This window comes from Hippopotamus amphibius, chromosome 4 (assembly GCF_030028045.1).
Source record: "Hippopotamus amphibius kiboko isolate mHipAmp2 chromosome 4, mHipAmp2.hap2, whole genome shotgun sequence".
Taxonomy (NCBI): Eukaryota; Metazoa; Chordata; class Mammalia; order Artiodactyla; family Hippopotamidae; genus Hippopotamus; species Hippopotamus amphibius.
The window spans coordinates 96,121,068-96,144,406 of NC_080189.1; the positions used below are offsets into that span (position 1 = coordinate 96,121,068).

At 35.8% G+C, this 23,339-nt stretch overlaps 1 protein-coding gene across 7 annotated transcripts in view; it reads right to left on the reverse strand.

Annotated features, from left to right (window-relative positions):
* Window positions 1-848: 848 nt before the first annotated feature.
* The window catches only part of SEMA3D (semaphorin 3D), a 197,287-nt gene continuing 174,796 nt past the window's right edge, over window positions 849-23,339 (reverse strand). For all 7 annotated transcript variants that reach the window (XM_057730880.1, XM_057730875.1, XM_057730877.1 and 4 more), the window contains 2 exons: window positions 15,079-15,218; window positions 849-5,509 (listed from right to left, as the gene is read on the reverse strand). In XM_057730880.1, the coding sequence (XP_057586863.1) occupies window positions 5,084-5,509; window positions 15,079-15,218 (566 nt within the window). In that variant the 3' untranslated portion in view covers window positions 849-5,083. The remainder of the gene's footprint in view (window positions 5,510-15,078; window positions 15,219-23,339) is intronic.

Here is a 23,339-nt window from a genome sequence, read left to right on the forward strand (position 1 = left end):
TTTTTCTGAGATTTTTCTATGTTGATGCATGCAGCTTTTTTTTTTTCCTTTAGTGACTGTACTTCAGTTTATCTGTTCTACTTTTGTAGAACATTTGTTCTTTTCTCTATTATAAATTGTTTTTTTCTTTTATAATTGTTCTTTTTCTATAATAATTAATCTTACAATAAATGTTTTTAAAAATGTCTATGACTGCACATGTGGAGAAGGTCCTCAAGGGTATATACTTAATTGTGAAAAGCTGGTTCTTGCAATACGTGCATCTTAAGCTTCATTGGACATTGCTGAATGAAAAGTATATGAGCTTCTGAAACAAACAGTAAAATTATTCGCAGCTTTATCTTCCTAGGCAAGAATTTCCTGGACTAGCAAATCATGTTAATGCAGATAACAAGTTGTGTGGTTATTGCTTTTGATTCTCAAATGCTAAACTTTGTTTCTTTTGTCTTGAGAATCACTCAAATACAACTGAAACTTTTTAATTTACTAATATTCTGTTGTATTTTTATTTATAGTAGCAGCCTGGACATGATTTACCTAAGAGGACACTATATACATTATTTTCCTTCAAAAAGATATACATATGCACTACTATAAATTCTCATATTTGAAGCTTGTCAGAGCACTCAGAAAACTTGACATTTTTCTATACAACATCCCTACAAGTTATTTCATTACCAGGTTTGAGGAGATATTATAATATCTATTTGCAAATTAAAATATCCTTCATGTGTGTACCAAATTAGCAAGAACTATCATTTTCTCTAAAAGAAATTCAAGAAAGATCTTTATGAGGCACAAAAACCTCAGCTTATGCCTTTAAAAAATTATACTCATACAGCTAAACATATAGATGACATTTTTAATTTCACTTATACAATGGTAATTGAAAATCTTAAAAGTAGTTGCAGTAGTAATATTAATCCAGTCTAAATCACAGCAAAGCTTAATGATAGTAATTGTATTAACTGGGGGAGAGAAACATTCTTTTTTTCATAAGGGAAGTAATGGCACACTCACAGTACAAAATTTATCTACTAAAAATTGTCAGGAAATATTTTCCTTGGGTATGTGACTTAGTGTGATTCTATGTATAAGATTTGGTTACCATGCTTGGGCTTTGAAAACAAAACTTGCACACAAACCAACATTCTGTTTATAACCATAGAACACTAATGTTTGTATTTTATTATAATACAACCAAAATATACATTTAACAACTTTCAATTATTTTAGATTACAAGACTACATTTCTTTTAAAATAGCAAAACTATAAATTGTTAACCACTTACAATTATTAAGAATTAAATTACACAATTAACTGACAGATTTTTGCCCTTCCCCCAAAATTACCTATATCAAACTTACCATAAATACTTTATATGACAAAATATTTAAATGAGAGGTATAAGTCATGTGCATGTTCCTGTCTTTGCACTATCATTGTGTACAGCTTGGGAATTTTAGATCTCTTTTTTTAACCTCACATGTAAATTAAATTATTTAAATACTGTGGTCATTTACTGTGAGACAAAAATATTTCTTTCTATAAAAACATTTCACTTATCTCTTTTTTTCTAAACTATCCATTCCCAATAAGGCTAATGCATTCCAACGTGTTGTCCAAGACAAATTCTAAAGGGAAGCTATTTCAGTTCTGATTTCCATTTGTATTTATGATCTATATGAAAAATCATATTTACGTTTAAAATATCAGTGTTTAATTAACGCTCTCGTTCAATTTAATATTTTGTAGACATCTGGATGCTATCAAATTGTCCTTGAAATTTTAATTTTCAATGTAATGTTGAAAAACAGGCACTGGCAACTGTAAACTTATTTTTTAGTTGAGTCTATACAATTCAGCAGAAACAAAAAATAATAGCATATAAAGAACTGAAACAAAGACCAAAGGAAAAATTCAAGAGGAAGACCATTTTGCAGGCAGCATATCGTAAATGTAAATAAGCAGTATTTGGCCAACAGATTGATGAGGTATGGTGTGAATTATAATTTTTTCACTACTGTTGTGGCTTTAGCAAATTTCTAAATTTCTCTATGACTATTTTCCATTTCTTAAATAGTTTGGTTGGTTTTCAAAAATGTTTATTCGATAATGTGAATATAGTGTTTTGAGCTCTTTAGGGAAAAAAATAGGTTCTACATAAATTAATTATTTAGACTATCCATTTGTAAACAAACCCTTAAAATTCTCAACAGATTGAATGTAAGTGAATGCAGACAATCAGGAGTCCATTTAGTGGCATAAACAGCTGGAATGAAATGCAGGTGAGAATATGCAAGTGAGAGATGTGTATTCAAAATGGGAAAAAAAAAATAAAACCAAGAATAGACATAGACATTTTAAGACCTCTTTATGAAGAGCTGATTTCTTCGCAGATATATTTGGAGCTATTAACTACAATTTTATTTTTCATTATTTCAAAGAAAATTTGGTAAAAACTTTCAGTGGGGAGGAAGTATATGTTGCGTCTCATCTCTAGATTTAATATATCCATACTTTTCCTCTAAGTGTTCTAAGCAATTAAAAGTTTAAAAAATTAAACATAGTAGCTTAGATGTCTTCTATTTTTATAAATACACATAAATCTTTGCCCATATGGTGTATTTATTATATGACTTATTTTACTAATAATATTTCAAATATAATTTAAGTAATTATCATAAGTTAATAGTTTTAAATCCAAAGCAGCCAGAATACTAGCTGTAAATTAAAAATGTCCCCCCAGTTTTTTTCCAAATAACTAAGATTAGAACAAATTAATTAAAAAGTGGCTTGGACGTTCATATTTTGATGAAAACCAAATTTATTTTCACAAGTCAATCCTAACATTTGAGTGTCATATAATTTTTCCCAAAGCCATCCATAATTTGATCATTACTGTCTGATGTACAAATATTTGGAAATCTTTTAAAAAACATGCCCCTACTTATATGTTTGAGCTTACTATGAGTTCCTGGAACATTTTAAGCCAGCAAATCAATAGTTACAAACACTCTTGTTAGCAGTCTGATCTTGCTGCAACTGTTCTTATGGATTACTTTTTAATAGAGTGATTTGTTCTGGTTCACTTTAAAAAAAAAACCAAAAAACACTATCCTCCTTAAGTTTTCCTGATAGTAAAACATCTACAAATATTGATGAGTATCATATCAAAAGGCGACTTAACCTCATAGATCAGTGTGACCACTTTGAGTAGGTAAGCAATGCAAATACAATGAATGTAAAATAGAACGTTTTGAACATAAAGCCAGCCACAGACATGATACTGAACTCTGTAATAAGCTGCCGTCTAATCACATGGGCTCTCATAGGCTTTTACTTTCAGGATACGTCGAATGCATGAGAAACAAGCAATGTCTGCTATTTAGTTTTCTGAAAAACTGCCTTCCATGTGGGGAAGTGACTGATTTTTCATTTCACACTAAAAAGGGCGTGAAAAGGCAAAACAGAAGAAGGCTAAGGGTTTTGTGTTGAATGAAGGAAAGGTGAGTCCTTCTTAAACAGGCAGGAAACATACCATACATATTCAGAGGGAAGGTCAAATGGGAAACATTTGAAAGTGCTAACGAAATGTGAAAAAGTGTTTATGTTAATGTGAGTTTGTTTTCTTTACATGCAGTAGGCTTATTTATTATTAAATTACTAAAACAATGCTACTTGAATTACAGCATATAATCTCAGAAATGCAAAAAGATTGTGCGAAGAAAAGATGTCAAAGAGTTAATTTAACCCTTTCCGTTGTCACATTTTTTGCATTTGTTCTGTTATTCAGCAAATATATAGTATTCCCACTCCCCACCACTGTAGTCTACCTAATTCTATCTCTCTATATATGTATATATTGTTTTTTCCTATTCACTCAAATAAAATCTAATAATCCAATATTCAGGAGAGAATAAAGGCAGTAAATAGAAATAATTTATAGAGTATAATGAATTTTTAGAAAAAAGAGGAAGTACATTCTGAAATCCCATTGGTTGTAAATAAATCTGTGTTCATTCTTTCCGTGATCCTTTAGAAAATTTACTTTTCCTCAGACTTTGGCTAGCAGTTTGTTATAATCTAGAGGTTTTTTTTAACAGATACATTACAAATTGGCAGCTACTTATACTCCAGTAAGTAAAGCTACAGTACATTTCACCCACTGTATTTGTAATTGTTCTTCCTTTTTATGGGGATATGAGTCTTCCCCAAAGCCAGAATTTATGGCTTTCTCTTAACAAATCCCATCTGCGTGCCTTTCCATTAGCATGCAGTATACATCATGATGTTTCCCTCATTTTATTAAAATGCTTTCCCATAGTCTATTAAAATATTTATTAAGGATTCTGTCCCTGTAAAGCTCAGCATATATTCTAAAGACACATGACTGAGCACCAGTCTCTCTCTGTGAACCTGTTATCCTGACAAGTCATAAGGAATCGTGGGAGGAACATTTATGCCCTTCAGTAAATCAAGGCTGCAGGACACTAAATGTAACCCCTGGGGTTTGAAAGGAGTAAAACACCTCTCCCAATTCCCAAACCATGCACCCAGAGTGAATGGCTCACTGGGAAAGTTCCTGTTGATGATGTGAACTGTATCTTGTGTCTTCCCTCCAGTCCCACCCCCAGGTAGCCAGTTTCTAGAGTGGAATGATTTATCTGTTCATAAGAACATAAAGCACAACTGCATGGTAAACTCCATGCTTAAAGGCCATGCAAGGGACATAAAGCACCTTATTACAATGTCAAAGTTGACGCTTTCTTAGCTCCATTATTTACATGAGATAATAAATTCAAAAACTCAGAACATAAAACATTTACAAATGTAAAGCCCCTCTTTTGAGGATAATTCTGATACTTTGCAGGTATAATTTTAGTTCTTGGAAAACTGGTTCAGATGAATGGTTTGCCCTTACTAATGCCATATCCACCATATACAGTCTTATTCAGATTACTGTTCTTGTGCTTTAGCAAAACTTCATGGAAAGCTCTTATGAGTTAGTATAAGGATGAATAAAACAGAAGACAGTATTTTTGCAAGTAAAGAGTTCTTTTCTTTAAATTAAATAGAAAACTATGTGGCCACAGCTCCAGGAAGCTCTTCTAGGGCTCTGTGATGTCTTCGATTTCGTTTCTTCTTCATTTCTTGCATGTGCTTCCACTTTGGGCCGCCCTTGTTTCGCTGTCTCCTCTTCTCCCTGTGCCACATCTGTTCGCAGTACTGGTCCAGGCTGAAGTTTGGGCTGCTAAGGATTTGGATGTAGTCTTTGTATCTCAACCGTGACTCAGCCAACAGATCCTTGACCCGCCCCTCCTCGTGCTCTGCCCTCTGGGTATTTTCCATCTGTTCATTCTCAATGACATTCAGAGTCAGCTTCACTATGGTGTGGATAAAAGTGTGCTCCTGTGCTTTGCAGTAATACATCCCAGAGTCCTTCTTCTGCAAACTTCGAATCAGTAGCCCATATTCTGTTTTGATGATCCTTTCATCGGGTTTCAACTGCAGAATTGGAAAAACGTAGGTAATAAATGAGAAACAGAGAGGGCTATGAACAAATGCAAAGAGGCTACATAGTTTTACTTAGATGAACCTAAAAGATATATTCGCTGTCTCTCTATCATTAAGCATAGTGCTGTCAGCCATAGTCGAAGAGAGTGAAAAAATTCCACTAAAGTAACAGCCCCCAAAGATGTATGTTTGCATCTTATTACACCCAACTGAGCCTTTGGAATATAGTTAGTTTCTCTCCCAGTCTATAGATAGGAATAAAAACCTGCGAAAATTAATGAAGTAAACCTGGAAACTACCACCTAACCATCTTTACAGAGATTTCAGATACTAATTGGTGTACTAAGAATACCAATTTGTATTTGAATTTCAGAGCTAGAACGTGACACTGACAGTCATTGCATAGAAAAAGTGCTGTAGTGCACACTACTACCTATAATGTAGAAGAGAACAATTATTCCAAAAGGAATTTACTCTGTTTTCTAGATATTGCCAAATAAATGATCTGAGTAGCATATGGAAACTGTAAGTGGTGACTTGTTAAAAGTCAAGTGGAAAGGCATGGACGATGCAGCCTTTTGGATGTTAGGACTGTAACTGAGTAGGACCATATAGTCAGAAGGTTAGCAACATTTAAAGCTGAATTTCTTTTTATTGTGGATTGAATTTTGATACTGTGTGTCTATATGATACTTTAGACTATGTCATTTGTGGAAATATTTGCCATACCTCGGTATACTATAACATAGTAATGCGATTTCAAGTGTGAGAAAGCCCAATGAACAAAAAAGAACCTCCCCTGAAATGTGATGCTCTTTGCCCTTTGAAGCAATAGTACTGAAAGACAATTTAAACATTTAAGCTTGCCTGGCCCCCAGTCTGGTGTGAATGGCAAACCTATCTTCAATAAACTAGAGGCATGTTTACCGACACAAGAGCCCTGTTTAAAGTGGAGTATTGTTGAGCGGCTCTGCATGAAGCAGAATAACAACAACAACAACAAAGAGGTCTGGAAGATTTCCCAGTTTACACATCTGCCCCTGTATTGTAGACTTCGAGCTGATGGAAATCAAGGAGGTATAAAGACGGCTAAATTCAATTTATTCACAGTGGGTGGACTATACTTTGCATCTTTATGTGAAAAATATGTAGGGAAAAAAATCCCTCCAATTCTGGAAATATGAGAAAAGGAAAAGAAACATCTCTGGCTACCAGCCCAGTTAACTAACAAGTATATGGCCAACCACCCTCTGTGCCAGAGAAGTGCAGCTGGCGGGGTACCACACGAGGCCAAAGGCAGGTCACAGCTCAGATCTCTGGTTAATGAGGCTGAATGGTCTCCAGGCCTGCCTTTGCTCTACACGGAATCCACACCATCAAGGGTTTGTTTGTTTCCCTTACTCTGCCCATTTGGTGAGTTGGTGTGTAGTATTTTTTTTTTCCTAATGGATTTATTCTAAAGGCCCAGACATTTAAAAATGCTACTGTAATACAAACTAATGTTGAATTCATTTACATTCTCAGAAACTATAGGAATCTCCTACCTAAAATACAAGTGAATTTGAATTGGTAGAGTTCTAAAGGATCAGCCTTAAACAGAAATATCAATCTCAAATTTAACACCTACTGTATATTTTTTCCTTTAAATACTTTTATTGTAGGAATTATTGTTTTCTAATTTAAATACATCTTAAATAATGAAATTGAGATGCCAACTCCACAGCCTAGGTCCTGGTCCCTATCTGCTCTGCTTCCTGTGACTACTCATTTGTCTTGTCTGCTTGGTCTCCCATTTATCAAGTTGGTGACACAGCATACGGTATATTTGGAGGGTTAAAAATCTCTCTGAAGGTTAAGTGTGAAGTATCAGCAACATCATAAACTCCTGCATATTCCTGGAGAGATAATGTTCTGAAGCCTTTATTTCTATAATTCTTTAATGGAAAATGGCCTGTGGTTATTAGCATGACGATCAAAGTGGGTGACTTTAGTTTCAGTTCATCTCTGGATTTTTCTTTCCTAGCTGATATTCTTGTTAATTAATGTTTAAACTGCATTTAGTGTCACTTTTAGGGATTGTCACAGCTCTGAGTCACTACTTTTTATTGTTCCTTTTAAGCTTCTGACCGGAAGGAACGATGACTTGGTGATTTCACACATATTATGCAACACTTCATCATTATTTTTGCTATTCTCTTTTTGTGTCCTGTTTACATTATTTTACTTTGAAGTCTGGCCCACTTCCCTCCTTTCCAGTCTACTTCTGTCCCTACAGGACTCAGGATTTCATAAACACCTGACATTTCATTACTCCATCATGGTCCTTCACCTTTCCTTTCTTTGATGAAATGCTTACTCTTTCTTTGGTTTTTGACTTACAGATAAACAGTTTGCTTTAATGAATTTCTTTCTGTATTTATCTAACATCTATTAGATCATGTAAGTGATTTTTTTCTCTTCCTAAAATTTCAAAAATATGCCTTTCATGAAATTGTATCTCTAATAAAACACATTTTGAATTGATATATTTTCATAGGAGTTTTGCAATCTAGAGATCGAAATCTGTGACCCAGAAATTAAGCGGTTGATTAATATTTGCCTACTTTACATTCTCATTCTCTGTAATGCTTTCATTCCAGGCAGGAATAGGATGCATTATGCAGACTGCATTTCAACAGTGAAATGTCAGCACATTCAATTTCGAAAATCCAGCTCCTCTACAAAGAGATAATGTAATCTCTGGTCACTGATTTAAACTCATGGAATTTTCTCCACTCTAGAAGTGACAAGTAAAAACTGTTCAGCTTTACAAATCAAAACCATGCTTGAACTGGGGTCGACTATCCATTTGCCTAATGTGAACAAGGATAATATATTTGGCATTATTAAATGTAGATCTTCAGTGAAGGTCAATTCATTTAAAATGAAAAGAGAAACATGGAAAGGGACAAAGGACATTTGGAACTAAGCAGCAGGTAAAGGTCAGGGGCTTCACTCTCTGATAATAGCAGCCTAATGGTAATTCCTTTGCAGATAATTCACCTGTCAGGTCTTTCATAGCTAAAGCACTGCACGTGTCTTGGAAGTGACTAGGGATTCAAGAATATCTCCCTTCTTCAACAAACACAGAAGAAGACTTATTTAAAAGTACTGCTGAGAAAGAGAAGGACAAATATTGTATGCTAACTCACATATACGGAATCTAAAAATGGTACTGATGAACTCAGTGACAAGAACAAGGACGCAGATACAGAGAATGGACTAGAGAACTCGAGGTATGGGAGGGGGCAGGGGGTGAAGGGGAAACTGAGATGAAGTGAGAGAGTAGCACAGACATATATATATATATACTACCAACTGTAAAATAGATAGTCAGTGGGAAGTTGTTGTATAACAAAGGGAGTCCAACTCGAGGATGGAAGATGCCTTAGAGGACTGGGGCGGGGAGGGTGGGGGGGACTCGAGGGGGGGGAGTCAAGGAAGGGAGGGAATACGGGGATATGTGTATAAAAACAGATGATTGAACTTGGTGTACCCCCCAAAAAATAATAAATAAATAAATAAATAATTAAATAAATAAATAAAATAAAAAAAAATAAAAGTACTGCTGAGGCAACAGGCTCATTATTTAAAAGAAAAAAAAAATCAAATGAATACATAACTCATTCCTAGATTAATTTAATATCTGAGTAAATGTAAATATAAAATGTAAACTGTAACTGTAAAAATAAAATGATAAAATGACTGAAAATATATATTTGCTGTTTCATTGGGGAAGGAACTTCTAAGCACAAGTGAGAAATCATATAAATCAATAGATTTGTCTATATAAAACATAAAACTTTTGTGTGTTAGGAACACAAAAATTTTCAGAGATATAAAACAATACAAAGTTACTTATATGCATAACATTAAAATGTTAATATCTATAATATATGAAGGGTTTGTTAAAATAATTTTTAAATGAATACATCGACGTAAACCAAGCAAATGATAGGTAAGGCAATTTACCAATATGGTGATTTTGTTGAGCAATTAGCAATATGCAGTTGTTTATCCAAAGCTGTAAGATAATTAAAGTCTTTAACTCACTTATTTTACATTTAAGAATTTGTCCTCTCCCTCTTGCAGGAGCACCAGAATTGCAACTGACTGCTGAACAATCATCAACAGAAAGACACTGGAACTCACCAAAAAAGACACCCCACATCCAGAGACAAGGGTGAAGCCGCAATGAGACGGTAGGAGGGGTGCAATCGCGTTAAAATCAAATCCCATAAATGCTGGGTGGGTGACTCACAAACTGGAGAGCAGTTATACTGCAGAAGTCCACCCACTAAAGTGACAGTTCTGAGCCCCACGTCAGGTTTCCCAACCTGGGACTCCAGCAATGGGAGGAGGAATCCCCAGAGAATCAGACTTTAAAAGCCAGCGGGATTTGATTGCAGGACCTCCACAGGACTGGGGGAAACAGAGACTCCACTCTTGGAGGGCACAAAAAAAGTGTGCTCACCAGGACCCAGGGGCAAGGAGCAGTGACCCCATAGGAGAATGAACCAGACCTACCTGCTGCTGTTGGAGGGTTGCCTGCAGAGGTGGGGGGCAGCTGTGGCTCACCGGGGAGATGGGCACTGGTGGCAGGAGTTCTGGGAAGTGCTCATTGGCGTGAGCCTTCCCAGAGTCTGCCTGTAAGCTCCAGTGCTGGGTAGCCTCAGGCCAAACAACCAACAAAGTGGGAACACAGCCCCACCCATTGGCAGACAAGCAGATTAAAGTGTCACTGAGCTCCACCCACCAAATCAGATTAAAGCCTTACTGAGCTCCGCCCACCCAGCCCTACCCACCATCAGTCCCTCCCATCAGGAAGCAGGTACCAGCCTCCTAGATAGCTTCCTCCACAAGAGGGCAGACAGCAGTATCAAGCAGTATCAGCAGTATTTCGTTTTGTGGAACTGAAAACCACCACCACAGAAAGATAGAAAAAATGAAAAGGCAAAAGACTTTGTACCAGATGAAGGGACAAGCTAAAACCCCAGAAAAACAACTAAATGAAGTGGAGATAGGCACCCTTCCAGAAAAAGAATTCAGAATAATGATAGTGAAGATGATCCAGGACTTTGAAAAAAGACTGGATGCAAAGATCAAAAAGTTTACCAAAGACCCAGAAGAATTAAAGAGCAAACAAACAGAGATATGCAACACAATAACCGAAATGAAAAATACACTAGAAGGAACCAATAGCAGATTAACTGAGGCAGAAGGGCGAATAAGTGACCTGGAAGACAGACTGGTGATAATCACTGATGCGGAAAAGAATAAAGATAAAAGAATGAAAAGAACTGAAGACAGCCTAAGAGACCACTGGGACAATGTTAAACGCACCAACATTTGCATTATGGGGTTCCAAAAGGAGACGAGAGAGAGAAAGGACCTGAGAAAATACTGGAAGAGATTATAGTTGAAAACTTCCCTAACATGGGAAAGGAAACAGCTACCCAAGTCCAGGAAGTGCGGAGAGTCCCAGGCAGGATAAACCCAAGGAGAAACATGTCAAGACATATAGTAGTCAAACTGACAAAAATGAAAGAAAGAGAAAAGTTATTAAAAGCAACAAGGGAAAAACGACAAATAACATACAAGGGAACTCCCAGAAACTCTGCAAGCCAGAAGGGAGTGGCATGATATATTTCAAGTGATGAAAGGGAAGAACCTACAACCAAGAATACTCTACCCAGGCAAGGATCACATTCAGATTCGATGGAGAAATCAAAAGCTTTACAGACAAGCAACAGTTAAGAGAATTCAGCACACCAAACTAGCCCTACAACAAACGCTAAAGCAACTTCTCTAAGCGGGAAGCATAAGAGAAGAAAAGGACCTACAAAAACAAAAACAAAACAATTAAGAAAATGGTAATAGGAACATACATCTCGATAATCACCTTGAATGTAAATAGACTAAATGCCCCAACCAAAAGACACAGACTGGCTGAATGGATACAAAAGCAAGACCCATATATATGCTGTCTCCAAGAGACCCACTTCAGACCTAGGGACACATACAGACGGAAAGTAAGGGGATGGAAAAAGATATTCCATGCAAATGAAAACCAAAAGAAAGCTGGAGTAGCAATACTCATATCAGATAAAATAGACTTTAAAATAAAAAATGTTACAAGAGACAAGAAAGGACATTACATAAAGATTAAGGGATCCATCCAAGAAGAGGGGATAACAATTATAAGTATATATGCACCCAGTATAGGAGCACCTCCAATACATAAGGCAAATGCTAACAACTATGAAAGAGGAAATGCAAGGCAGAAATAGAGACACAGATGTAGAGAACAAACATATGGACACCAAGTGGGGAAAGCGGTTGGAGAGGAATGAATTGGGAGATTGGGATACCAAATTGTACACTCTAAATATATGCTGTTTATTGTCTGTTAACTGTATCTCAATAAAAGTTCCTAAAAAAAATAAAAGAGATACAGTATCTATCTAAGAGGGGAAAAAAAAAAAGAATTTGTCCTAAGAAAATAAAGAAGTAGAGGAAGATTTAGCTAAAGGAAAGTTGGATTCCTTTTTTAAGAGGTTGCATGAACATGGAACATCTGTGGATGACTGTGGTATCAGGATGGCAGGGGTGTGGAACAGGAAACGTTATTAAAATTGAATGACAGGGGAAAGTGCTAATAGTATAATGGTAAGTCTGAAAACAAAGGCTGGAATAGACATCAAAATAGTATTTGTGCTTATCGGTACTTAGTGATTTCATAGTTTTTTATGTTACCTTATTTTCAAAACCATTTATATTGCTTTTATAATAAAAGCAACAAAAATAAAACAAAGACCTGCAGATGGAAAAATACAAATATTTGGAGATGTTTTAAAAGTATTTTAAAAATCCACCGAAAAATTACTGTTGCAAATGGTATAAGGTATTGCCTCTATTATTTATTCAGATCTCAGAAGTTCAACGGAAGCTTAGAGACTGCCGATTAACTTGCTAGTTACAGCATAAACATCATCAATTTCAAGAACAGCTTTATAAGAAAGTCAGCAGATAGCTGACTCATGACCTCAACAGCAGCACCCAACTGTGAAACAACTCAGCAAGGAAATGTTCTCCTCCTGGCAGAGACTAACCTGGTGACAGCCTCTGTGCCACAGGAGAGCCCGGGCCCTCCCTCAGGCTTTTTTTTTTTTTTTTTGAGTGAAGGAAACATGGCAAACTGTGACCTTCTTGGTAAACAGCAGAAGGTATCCTGCTGGGAAAAATACTTCAAATCTAGTCTGGATTTTGCCCCTCTCCTCAGCTCAGGAAGCAGTATGGCATATCCTGGACAATGTATAATTACCTATTTACAAAGACAGATGAAAATACCATTTGAAACATTACAGCTAAAATATTTTTAAGTATAATTCAATAAATACACTGTTTCTGCTCCACTGAAATTTACAGAGCATGGTACCACCATGACTGTATGATATACTGTTAAAAGGTACATTAAAGTAACGCACAGCGTTTTTAGGAAACATGAAAGATGTGAATGCAAATGTGCACAGGCAAATGTATGTATCTATGACTGGAAGAGTACCCCAAGCAGAGTTCCATATTTTTTAAAAGTCAGATTAAATGTCATAGAGGGAAAAAATCATTATTAAACAATTATATTTAACTGAAAAGAAACTCAAACTTTATTAACTATAAAATTAAAAATAGTCATTCGGGATAGTCAAGAGTAAAATACTGCAATGTAACTAAAAGAAAAATCTGCATGTTAAAAAAATCCAGACAATGTCCTTTCAGTATTTCATGGGTAAAAAATAAGTGCTTTATATCTTGAAATTAAATCACTTCTATGTCAGATAAGACTGTAATCTATATTGGTAAACAATGAGACTCAGACATTTAGCATAGATATGCCATATTCTTTGAACTTAACGGATGTCAGTAACAGTGAAGCGTCACGTTTTCACAGAGAAATTTGACATAAAGAAGGAAGTTATTCCCTTAGTATTAAGTATGTGGAGGGTCAATATTTTGATAGAGAAATTATTCTTAGACATAGAGAATGATACTTTCTTAATGTAACAGTGGAACGTACCTTTAAATTAATCACTTATCATAAAATTAGCTTCTTTGACTCCAAGGTTTCTCAACTTTAGCACTACTGACATTTGGGTGGGGCCAGATAGTTATTTATTATGAAGGATTGTGTGCTTCAGGATGGTTAGCACTATCCTTGACCTCTACCCACTAGATGCCAGTAGCATCCTCCCCCAACCCAGTCGTGACAACAAAAATGTCTCCAGGTATTGCTAAATGTGAACACTTTGAAAGCAAAACTGCCTGAAGTTGAGAACCACTATTCCACATTAAATATTTACAGACTTCACAAGGAGACATATTTTAGAGAACATCTAGTCCACCTACTTATATGGCAGAGAAACTGAGTGCTGGAGAAGTCACCACCTATTCACCAACCCTCCGCAGTCAGGGTGAGCACATCATCAATGCTATTTCCTATTTCACACATCCTCCCAGTAGAGTGTCTGCAACTTTATATGCATATTTTACCCTTTGAGTAATCGCCTGCTTGAAATTCACATTCTTATATGTGTTTTCTCGTTTTATTTTGACAGTAACTTTTGCATTTATTTTATTTACCTTAGAAAATTCTGGCCCACAGGGCCTCAGTAATATTACCAAAGAATCATTACACAACGTATCTAATTCTGACTGTGTGTTCATTCCATTACCATTACAGTGTCCTTAGTTTAATACTGGGACTGTTAGAAGTCTAGACTGAGTATCACTGGTTTCTCATAGGCATTAGAATAGAAATATAAAAATTCTGTCATTTAACCTTTGTTTCATGACATTCAAATAATATTAATATAGGATTTCTCAGACTACCCAAACTCATTAAATTCAGTATATAACCCACCTATCTCAGAAAACCTTTGTGATGTGTTTTCATCACATGTATGTCAGAAAAAACTGAAACAAAAAATTGTCAAAAGATGAGTAGAGCATCCATATTACTTTTCCCTCTGTTGATTTCATTTTAATACACTACACTAAAAAGGTACAGATGTACAGATACTTATACAACTTGTTCATATGATAAAACAGATTTCCATTTTTGTACCAACTTGACGTTTCATTTTATGATCTAAACTGAACACAACGTGAGTTAGAATTTAGTCATTGTTCTACTGTTGGGGGAAAGTCTTGTTCTTGAAGGGAATTGTTCTAAAATATAGATCATCTATGAAAAATAAAAAGTTGAAGAAGAATCATGTAAATTTTTAAAATTCAATCTGCTTTTAAATGTATTTTATTAACACATTTGCATTAAATTGGCCTATTCCTATCTCAAAGGCATTGTTACTTTGGGTGGTAGAGAGTATAAAATTTTCTTTTCCTTGTTACCAAGTAGTGATAAGAGCTCAATTTGGCACTAAAACATCTCCTCTCACAACCTAAACTTGCATGCAGTTTTACACTGTTTCCCTCAAGGTGAGCATTCTTTGATGACTATTACTTACCTCCTCGCGATGTTCCTCTCCTGACCGCTGGATATACCACTTAATAGATGCTTGTTGGGATTTAGGTATACATTCCAGAAAGGTTGAATTAAATTCAATGCCGAAAATCACCTTTTCATCAGCAGCTTCATGACTAATGCCTGGAAAGCAAACATGGAATAGGAGATTAACCTTGACCCGATTTTAAAAGCAATGGGAAAATAGACTGATTTAGAACAGATGCCATGGGGGAAAGATTCATACATATTATTACAGAGAAAGGAAATTCATGTTATAATATTATTACCTGAGAGTAAAATACTATCTAATAGATTGATTTTTTTAAACTCTGTCCCTGCACTGCAATTTTTACTTTCATCAATATATTAACTTTTTGCAATTTCTCTTTTTAAATAAGAATTCACAAGATCTAACTCTAAATATTGAGCCTCTTTGAGCTGAACTGAATAAATCTCAACATCTTTTAATACTTTAACACCTTTTAATTTGTATAAAATATAACCAATTCTGTAGATATTTCTGAAGAGCAATTTTACCTCTAAAGAGAAGTGCTTTTATGAACTGGCCCACAGAACTGACCATGTAACATATAACCATATGTTATCGCCATACGACATTTTGATGTCAGAAAAGTAAGTGCAGTGCTCTATGCTTGAAGAAATTCTATGATGATGCTATTAGTTAGATGCTCTAATACTCAGAAACAGGACCTTATCTGTATTATCTACCAAAAAAAGTTCTCTTTTATTCAAAGAGGGATATTTTAGCCCAATATGCATTTGCTATAAGATAGTTAATGGGAGGCTAAAGGATCAGTGTCTCAGACACCTTATTCTCGTAAATCAACTGCACCATCTGAAATACATTCCTTCCAGAGTAGCCAAAGGCTGTGTCCCATGTGTGATCTAAAATCTGTAGCTCAAATTTGATCAAATAAAAAATGACGGCTTCTCAGCCTGGCCCAAACATGCACTTTTTCATCATATATTCAGATGTCTCAATTCTGCAGATGGGCCTACTTAGCAGTTTAGGCATAAACCAGAGTAAGGCTTAAGGGACCTAAGTGAATCTTAAATCTAAGCACACAGAATTATCAGCGAATGACATGAATACACATGCATCCAACTGTTAGGCTTCTTTTCAAGAAACTTCTTTTGAACTTATCTGTGTCTTACCAACAGTGATTAAGTCAAGCATGCTGACCCCATTATGAATTAACCTTACCTAACCTTCAAAATGTGTGGATTCCACTTGAAATCTGTAATCTATCCACTCTCTCTGCCAATTCAACAGATTATAGCCATGATTTTCACAGTTAATAAATTCCTAATGCACAGGAAGATCACCAGTGCCGATCACGGAGGAGAAAGACATGCATCATTTCATAGTAACAGATACCATTTTCCTGAGCAAAGGGAGTTCATGAACAAAGCAGGCTGATTGTTAGGTGATGGGGCAAGGGCTCGGGAGAAACCCAATTAGACGGATTCCACCAAAGAATCGGTCAATTCAGTAAAAGATAAATTAGTCAAATTAACTGGAAAAGGGAAATAGTGAGCTGATTATATGAGATCCATCTTCAAATCAGTAGAAACAGTGACCCTTTGAAACAAAGTCATCCCTACATCAGTTTGACTGGAAATTGATTTATTGTTGCTTCCAATAATGTTTGTTTTATCTCTGAATTTAAAATTTCTATTTTTAAATTTAAATCTATATGTATGTATGTGTGTGTATATATATATACACACACATATATACACACATACTATGTATAATATTCCATTACTATCCATTTTTAAAGGTGCAAAAGTTGTATACGATAATGTTTTTAAATAGTTGAATATCTTCTCATTAAGTGTAAAATAATTTTAAAGATATTTTAATCTTCCAGATTGCAGGCAAAAAATATTTTTCATAGAGAAATATCTGGAATATTTGTTTATAATATATATATTACATGTCACTAAAGTCACTGCAGCGAGATTATGTGTTTAACATTGTTAAACACTGTTCATCTACATGAATTACTGATTTTATATCATTAGTAATCATGCCGTACCACAGTATATAACAATTAATGAACAAAGGAAGGACAAAACGAAACATCTATTTGCGAATATTCAAGACGTGACGAAGTCAATGCAACACATATTTATGGTGGGTTATAAGCAAGTCATCTCCTTTCTTCTTTACCAAAAACTATTGTTCGAATGTACCCCTTTCTCCCCTAAGATTGAAAACGTTTAGTTTGTACATACCCTCATGACCTCTACTTTAATTCCCACAACCGATGCTCTGTCTCTGGCTTCTCCTATTCCAATCAGTCACCAAACAGGTATAAATAACTTTTATTTTTAAAAAAACAGCTTTTCTTAGCAATACGAAATAGCTGCTAATCACCTACAGAGTAAACATGAACTCCACAGAATAACAAAGGGATCATCACAAACTTAAGGAAACCTCTGCGAGTTCTTTCTGATTTTAGTAATTTTACTTCATCTACTCAGTAAAATTTGATTCATTTCCTTAAGGCACAGCTCAAGTGCTTATCCAGCTGACTACCCTTCCCTTTATCTGTGCATAACGCAAACATTCTTACACGTGCCTACCATACTGGCACTGCTTTCAGTGCACGAAATATACTGGTGACTATGACAGGCAAGTTCACCACCTTTATATTCCAGTGACAGAGACAAAATCAAGTGAATAAATAAAGAATATAGTATCTGACTGTGTTATGCATTACAGGTAAAAAGAAAGCGGATTAGGGATAATTAGGCTTAGAAAGGAAGCCTAATTTCAGGTAGGTTGGTTAGGAAGGGTGTGTCTGAGAAATTAACATTTCAATCACAGGATTAAATAATGTGAAGATGGAGCCAGGTGGACACCTGAAGTGAAGAGTTCTTAGGGTACAGAGGAAACAGATGCAAACAGGGCTAAGGCAGGAACCAGACTGGTGCTTTTGAAAAAGAGAAAGCCAGTAAGCAAGCCATGCCACAGTGAGGTGAGGATTAGAGAAACTGTTAGGAACGACATCAAGTAGCATCTTGCAGGCCATGGTAAAGGCTGTGGAGCTTTTAGTAATTGCTTTAAGAAGCTAGTGAAAATTTTGAGTAAGGGAGTGAAGTTTTTAAAGATTTTGAATAAGGGAGTGATGTTTTTAAAGAGGTTACTCTAGTTACTGAGTGGGATCTAGGCTGAAGGGAAGCAAGCATGGAAGCAGGGAGACCAGTTTAGCGGCGACTAAAGAGTTATGGTGGGTCTCGTTAGGACGGCATCTGTGGAGGTGATGAGAAGTAGCAGTTGTGACCACTGAGCCAAATGGATGTACTGAGAGGCTAGTGATAAAATGTGAAAGAAAGAGAAGCATAAAAGATGACTCCTAGCTGCTTTTTGACCAAGCAGTTGGGTGAGTGGTGGTGTTATTTATTAATATGGGAAAGCCTGCAGAATAAATAGGTTTTGGAGAAAATAACAAGAATTCTTTCTCAGATATAATTTGAGATGCTTATTAGGCATATGAGAGGGGTTCCTGGGTAGGCACAGAAGCATACAAGTCTTGCACACAGGCAAGACTTCAGAACTGGACTATAAATCTGAAAGTCAAATTGCTTCTGATAGAGAATACTATGAACAATTATATGCCAACAGACTGAACAGCCTAGAAGAAATGGACAAGTTTCTAGAAACATACAACCACCAAAACTGACCAGAAGGCTTCACTGGGGAATACTACCAAACAATCAGAGAAGAAATTATACCAATCCTTCTCAAACTGTTCCAACAGATTGAGGAGAAGGGAACACTCCCAAAGTCATCCTATGAAGCAACAATTACCCAATACCAAAATGAGACAAAGACACTACCAAAAAGAAAATTACAGGCCAGTATCTTTGATGAATATAGATGCAACAATTCCCAACAAAATATTAGCAAACCAAATCCAACAACACATAAAAAAGATGACACACCACATGACCAAATTGGATCAATCCCAGGGTCACAAGGATGGTTCAACATATGCAAATCAATGTGATACACCAAATCAACAAAAGAAAGACAAAAACCACGATTATCTCAACACATGCAGAAAAAGCATTTGATAAAATTCAATATCCATTCATAATAAAAATCTTATCAAAGTGAGTTTAGAGGGAACATACCTCAACATAATAAAAGCTATTTATGACCAACCCACAGCCAACATAACACTCAACAGTGAAAAGCTGAAAGCCTTCCTGCTGAAATCCAGACCAGACAAGGATGCCCACTCTCACCACTTCTATTCAACCTAGCACTGGAGTCCTAGCCACAGCAGGAAGACAAGAAAAAGAAATAAAAGTATCCAAGTTGGAAGGGAAGAAGTAAAATTGTCATTGTATGAAGACAACATGATACTATATATGGAAAACCCTAAAGACGTCACACAAAAACTACTAGAATTGATAAACAAATTCAGCCAGGTAGCAGGATACAAGATTAACAAATAGAAATTGGTTGCAGCAGAAAGAGAAAATGTAAAAAAACAAAAAAAGAAAAATCCCTTTTAATTCGCATCAAAAAAATAAAATAATTAGGAATAAACCTGACCAAGGAGGTGAAAAACTTATATGCTGAGAACTATAAAACATCGATAAAGGAAACTGAAGACGATTTAAAGAAATGGAAAAATATCCCATGTTCTTGGATTGGAAGAATTAATATTGTTAAAATGGCTGTACTACACAAAGCAATCTACAGATTTAATGAGATTCCTTTTAAATTACCCATGACACTGTTCACAGAACTAGAACCAGAATCCTAGAATTTATATGGAACCACAGAAGACAAAGAATTGCCAAAGCAATCCTGAGGAAAAATAGCAAAGTAGGAGGCATAACCCTCCCAAACTTCAGGCAGTACTACAAAGCTATAGTAATCAAAACAGCATGGTACTGGCATAAAAGCAGACATATGGATCAATGGAACAGAATAGCCCAGAAATAAACCAACACACGTATGGTCAGTTAATCTTTGACAAAGGAGGCAAGAATAAATAATGGGGAAAAGACAGTCTCTTCAGCAAGTGGTGTTAGGAAAGTTGGATAGCTGCTTATAAATCAATGAAGTTAGAATACACCCTCACACCATACACAAAAATAAAGTCAAAATGCCTTAAAGACTTACGTACTCGTATAAGACATGAAAGCATAAAATTCCTAGAAGAGAATGTAAGCAAAATATTCTCTAAGTCATACCAGTGTTTTCTTCGGTCAGTCTATAGAGGCAATAGAAATAAAAGCAAAAATAAACAAATGGGAGCTAATCAAACTTACAAGCTTTTGCACAGCAAAGAAAACCATAAACAAAATGAAAAGACAACATGTTGACTGGGAGAAAATATTTGCAAATGATGACCAACAAGGGCTTAATTTCTAAAATATACAAACAGCTCATACAACTCAATAACAGCAACAAAAAAACAACCCAATGAAAAAAAATAGGCAGAAGATCTAAATAGACATTTCTCCAAAAAAGACATTCAGATGGCCAATAGGCATATTAAAAGATGATCAACATCGCTAATTATCAGAGAAATTCAAATCGAAACTACAGTGAGGTACCTCGTAACACCCGTCATGATGGCCATCATTTAAAAGGCTACAAATAACAAATGTGGGAGAGGCTGTGGGAAAAGGGCACCCTCCTACACTCTTGGTGGGAATGTAAACTGGTACAACTACTATGGAGAACAGAAAGGAAGTTCCTCAAAAAACTAAAAATAGAGTTGCCATATGATCCAACAATCCCATTCCTGGGCATATATCTGGACAAAACTATAATTCGAAAACATACATGCACCCCAATGTTCACAGCAGTCCTATTTACAATAGCCAAGACATGGAAGCAACCTAAATGTCCATGGAGAGATGAAGAGATAAAGAAGATGTGGTGTGTGTGTGTGTGTGTGTATAGTGGAATAGTACTCAGCCAAAAAAAAAAAGGAATGAAATAATGCCAGTGGCAGCTACATGGATGGACTTAGGGATTATTATACTAAGCAAAGTAAGAAAAAGACAAATACCATGTGATATCACTTACATGTGGAATTTAAAATACGACACAAATGAAGTTATCTATGAAACAGACTCACAGACAGAGAGAACAGACTTAGGGTTGCTAAGGGCAGGGGGATGGGGAAGGGATGGATTGAGAGTTTGGGATTAGCAGATGCAAACAATTATATATAAAAATGGATAAACAACAAGGTCCTATTGTATAAGCACAGGGAACTATAGTCAATATCCTGTAATAAATCTTAATGGAAGAGAATATGAAAAAGAATAAATATGTATGTATAACAATTACTTTGATGTACACCAGAAACTAACACAACATGGTATATCAACTATACTTCAATTAAAAAAAACTAAAAAAAAAAAAATTGCCTCTAACAGTATTGAAATGGGTAGTGTTAAGGGGTGAATAGACAGAGATTGGATGTTTAGATGGTAGGATGAAAAGGAAAGTTAAAAACACTCAGAAGGAGAAACCTGTAAGGTAAGAGAAAAACCAGAAGCTTTCCATGTGGTGCCAATAAGCAGAGGCGTGCTCAGAGACCATCTCTGAAAACAAAAAGCCCTGATTTATAGTGTTTGCCGATTTTCCTGGTGTAAAAACTCCCACCATGGCTGATTCAAGCTACCAATGGTTTAAAACCAGCTCACAAAATTCCTACATAGTAAACAGCCAGCTGTCATGAGGCCACAAGAACCGGCTCCAGCACATCACTGCATGGAAGCCAAGTGAAGAGTCTCAGGGAGGAGGGAGCTAGAGAAGAACTAAAAATGGGAACCTAAAAGTGGCCATTGGATTTGGCAAGGAGGAAGCCACTGGTGATCTTGACAAAAAATAGCTTGGGTCAGAGTGGTGGTGATGATTAGAAAAGGCGATGTGCAAGGGGTTACAGCAAGAATGGGATGTGATGAAGTGGAGATGGTAACGGTTTTTATAAGTCCTTATAACATTTATCATTATATGACATCACATATATTTACTTGTTTTTAATGTTTGTTGCCTGCTCCCTCCCCAGCACAAATATAAGATCCATGAATGCACAGATTGTTTACTTTTTTCTTCATTAGTATATCCTCAATACCTAAAACAGTCTCTGCTAATCTCATGTGCACATGTGAAAACTGTATGCACAGCACACAGTAATGACTGCTAAATAAAACACCGGACATAACAGTGGGTCACCTACACATTAGAACAAGAAGACAAATGTACTATTCTGGACTAGAGCTTATTTTTCAGAAGAATGATATTATAAATTAGAAATAATTGTTTTGTTTTTAAATTGAGAACTCTGCCAGACCTCCAGTTATAGACTATGAAATCTGGATTGTTTATTCAATGGTACATGGTTACTAACAATGTGATGACAGGAAGGCAGTTCATTTCTTCCTCTGGTTTTGTGTGTGTGTGTGTGTGTGTGTGTGTGTGTGTGTGTGTGTGTACGCATGCACATGTATTTTCTATCTGAAGGCAGACCTTGAGAGTGGAAAGTAACTAAAGCTCTGGAATATATACTTTTACAGAGTTTTTCTCTTATCAGAATCACTCAACAGACTTCCTCTCAATTCTCCACTCTGCCCTTCTCACATTCAGACTTTCAGAATCTTCCATACGATGACATTTTCTCTGAACAATACAGTCTCCGGTGAGCTCTTTTTTTGCTAAACTCCCACATCACTAATTGTGCCTTATGACATCTCCCCAAAGAACTGTAAGTTCTCTAAGGAGGCTCTTTGTCTCAAAGTAGACCCGGGACAATTATATGCACGTGGAAGTCACTTAATAAATATTTACTGATTGAATGGATACAGAAATTAATAAGTGAATACAAATAATGCACAGGCTACCGAAAATTTCTCTCTAATAACTCTAGCACTATCAGCAAACTTTTCCGGGAGGATCTCTTTGCGTTTACTCTAAATGTCCATATGTTTTGTACTATATTCTGCTTTATCTCTAATAGCAGTTTCAAACTTTACAAGGATGGATAAGGCATTAAAAAAGGAAAAAAAAAAGGTCCAGGAATTTTAAAAGCCATATGAAACAAATAACAATACAACAAAGAATTATCCACTAAGGCACATGAATAGGGGGTTGATTTATAAAGCCTCCTATTGCTTTTCCAGAACACAAGCATTACACAAAATGAGTAGATATTTTAAGTCCTATAATAAAAAAGACACACAAAGACCAGGCTTAAA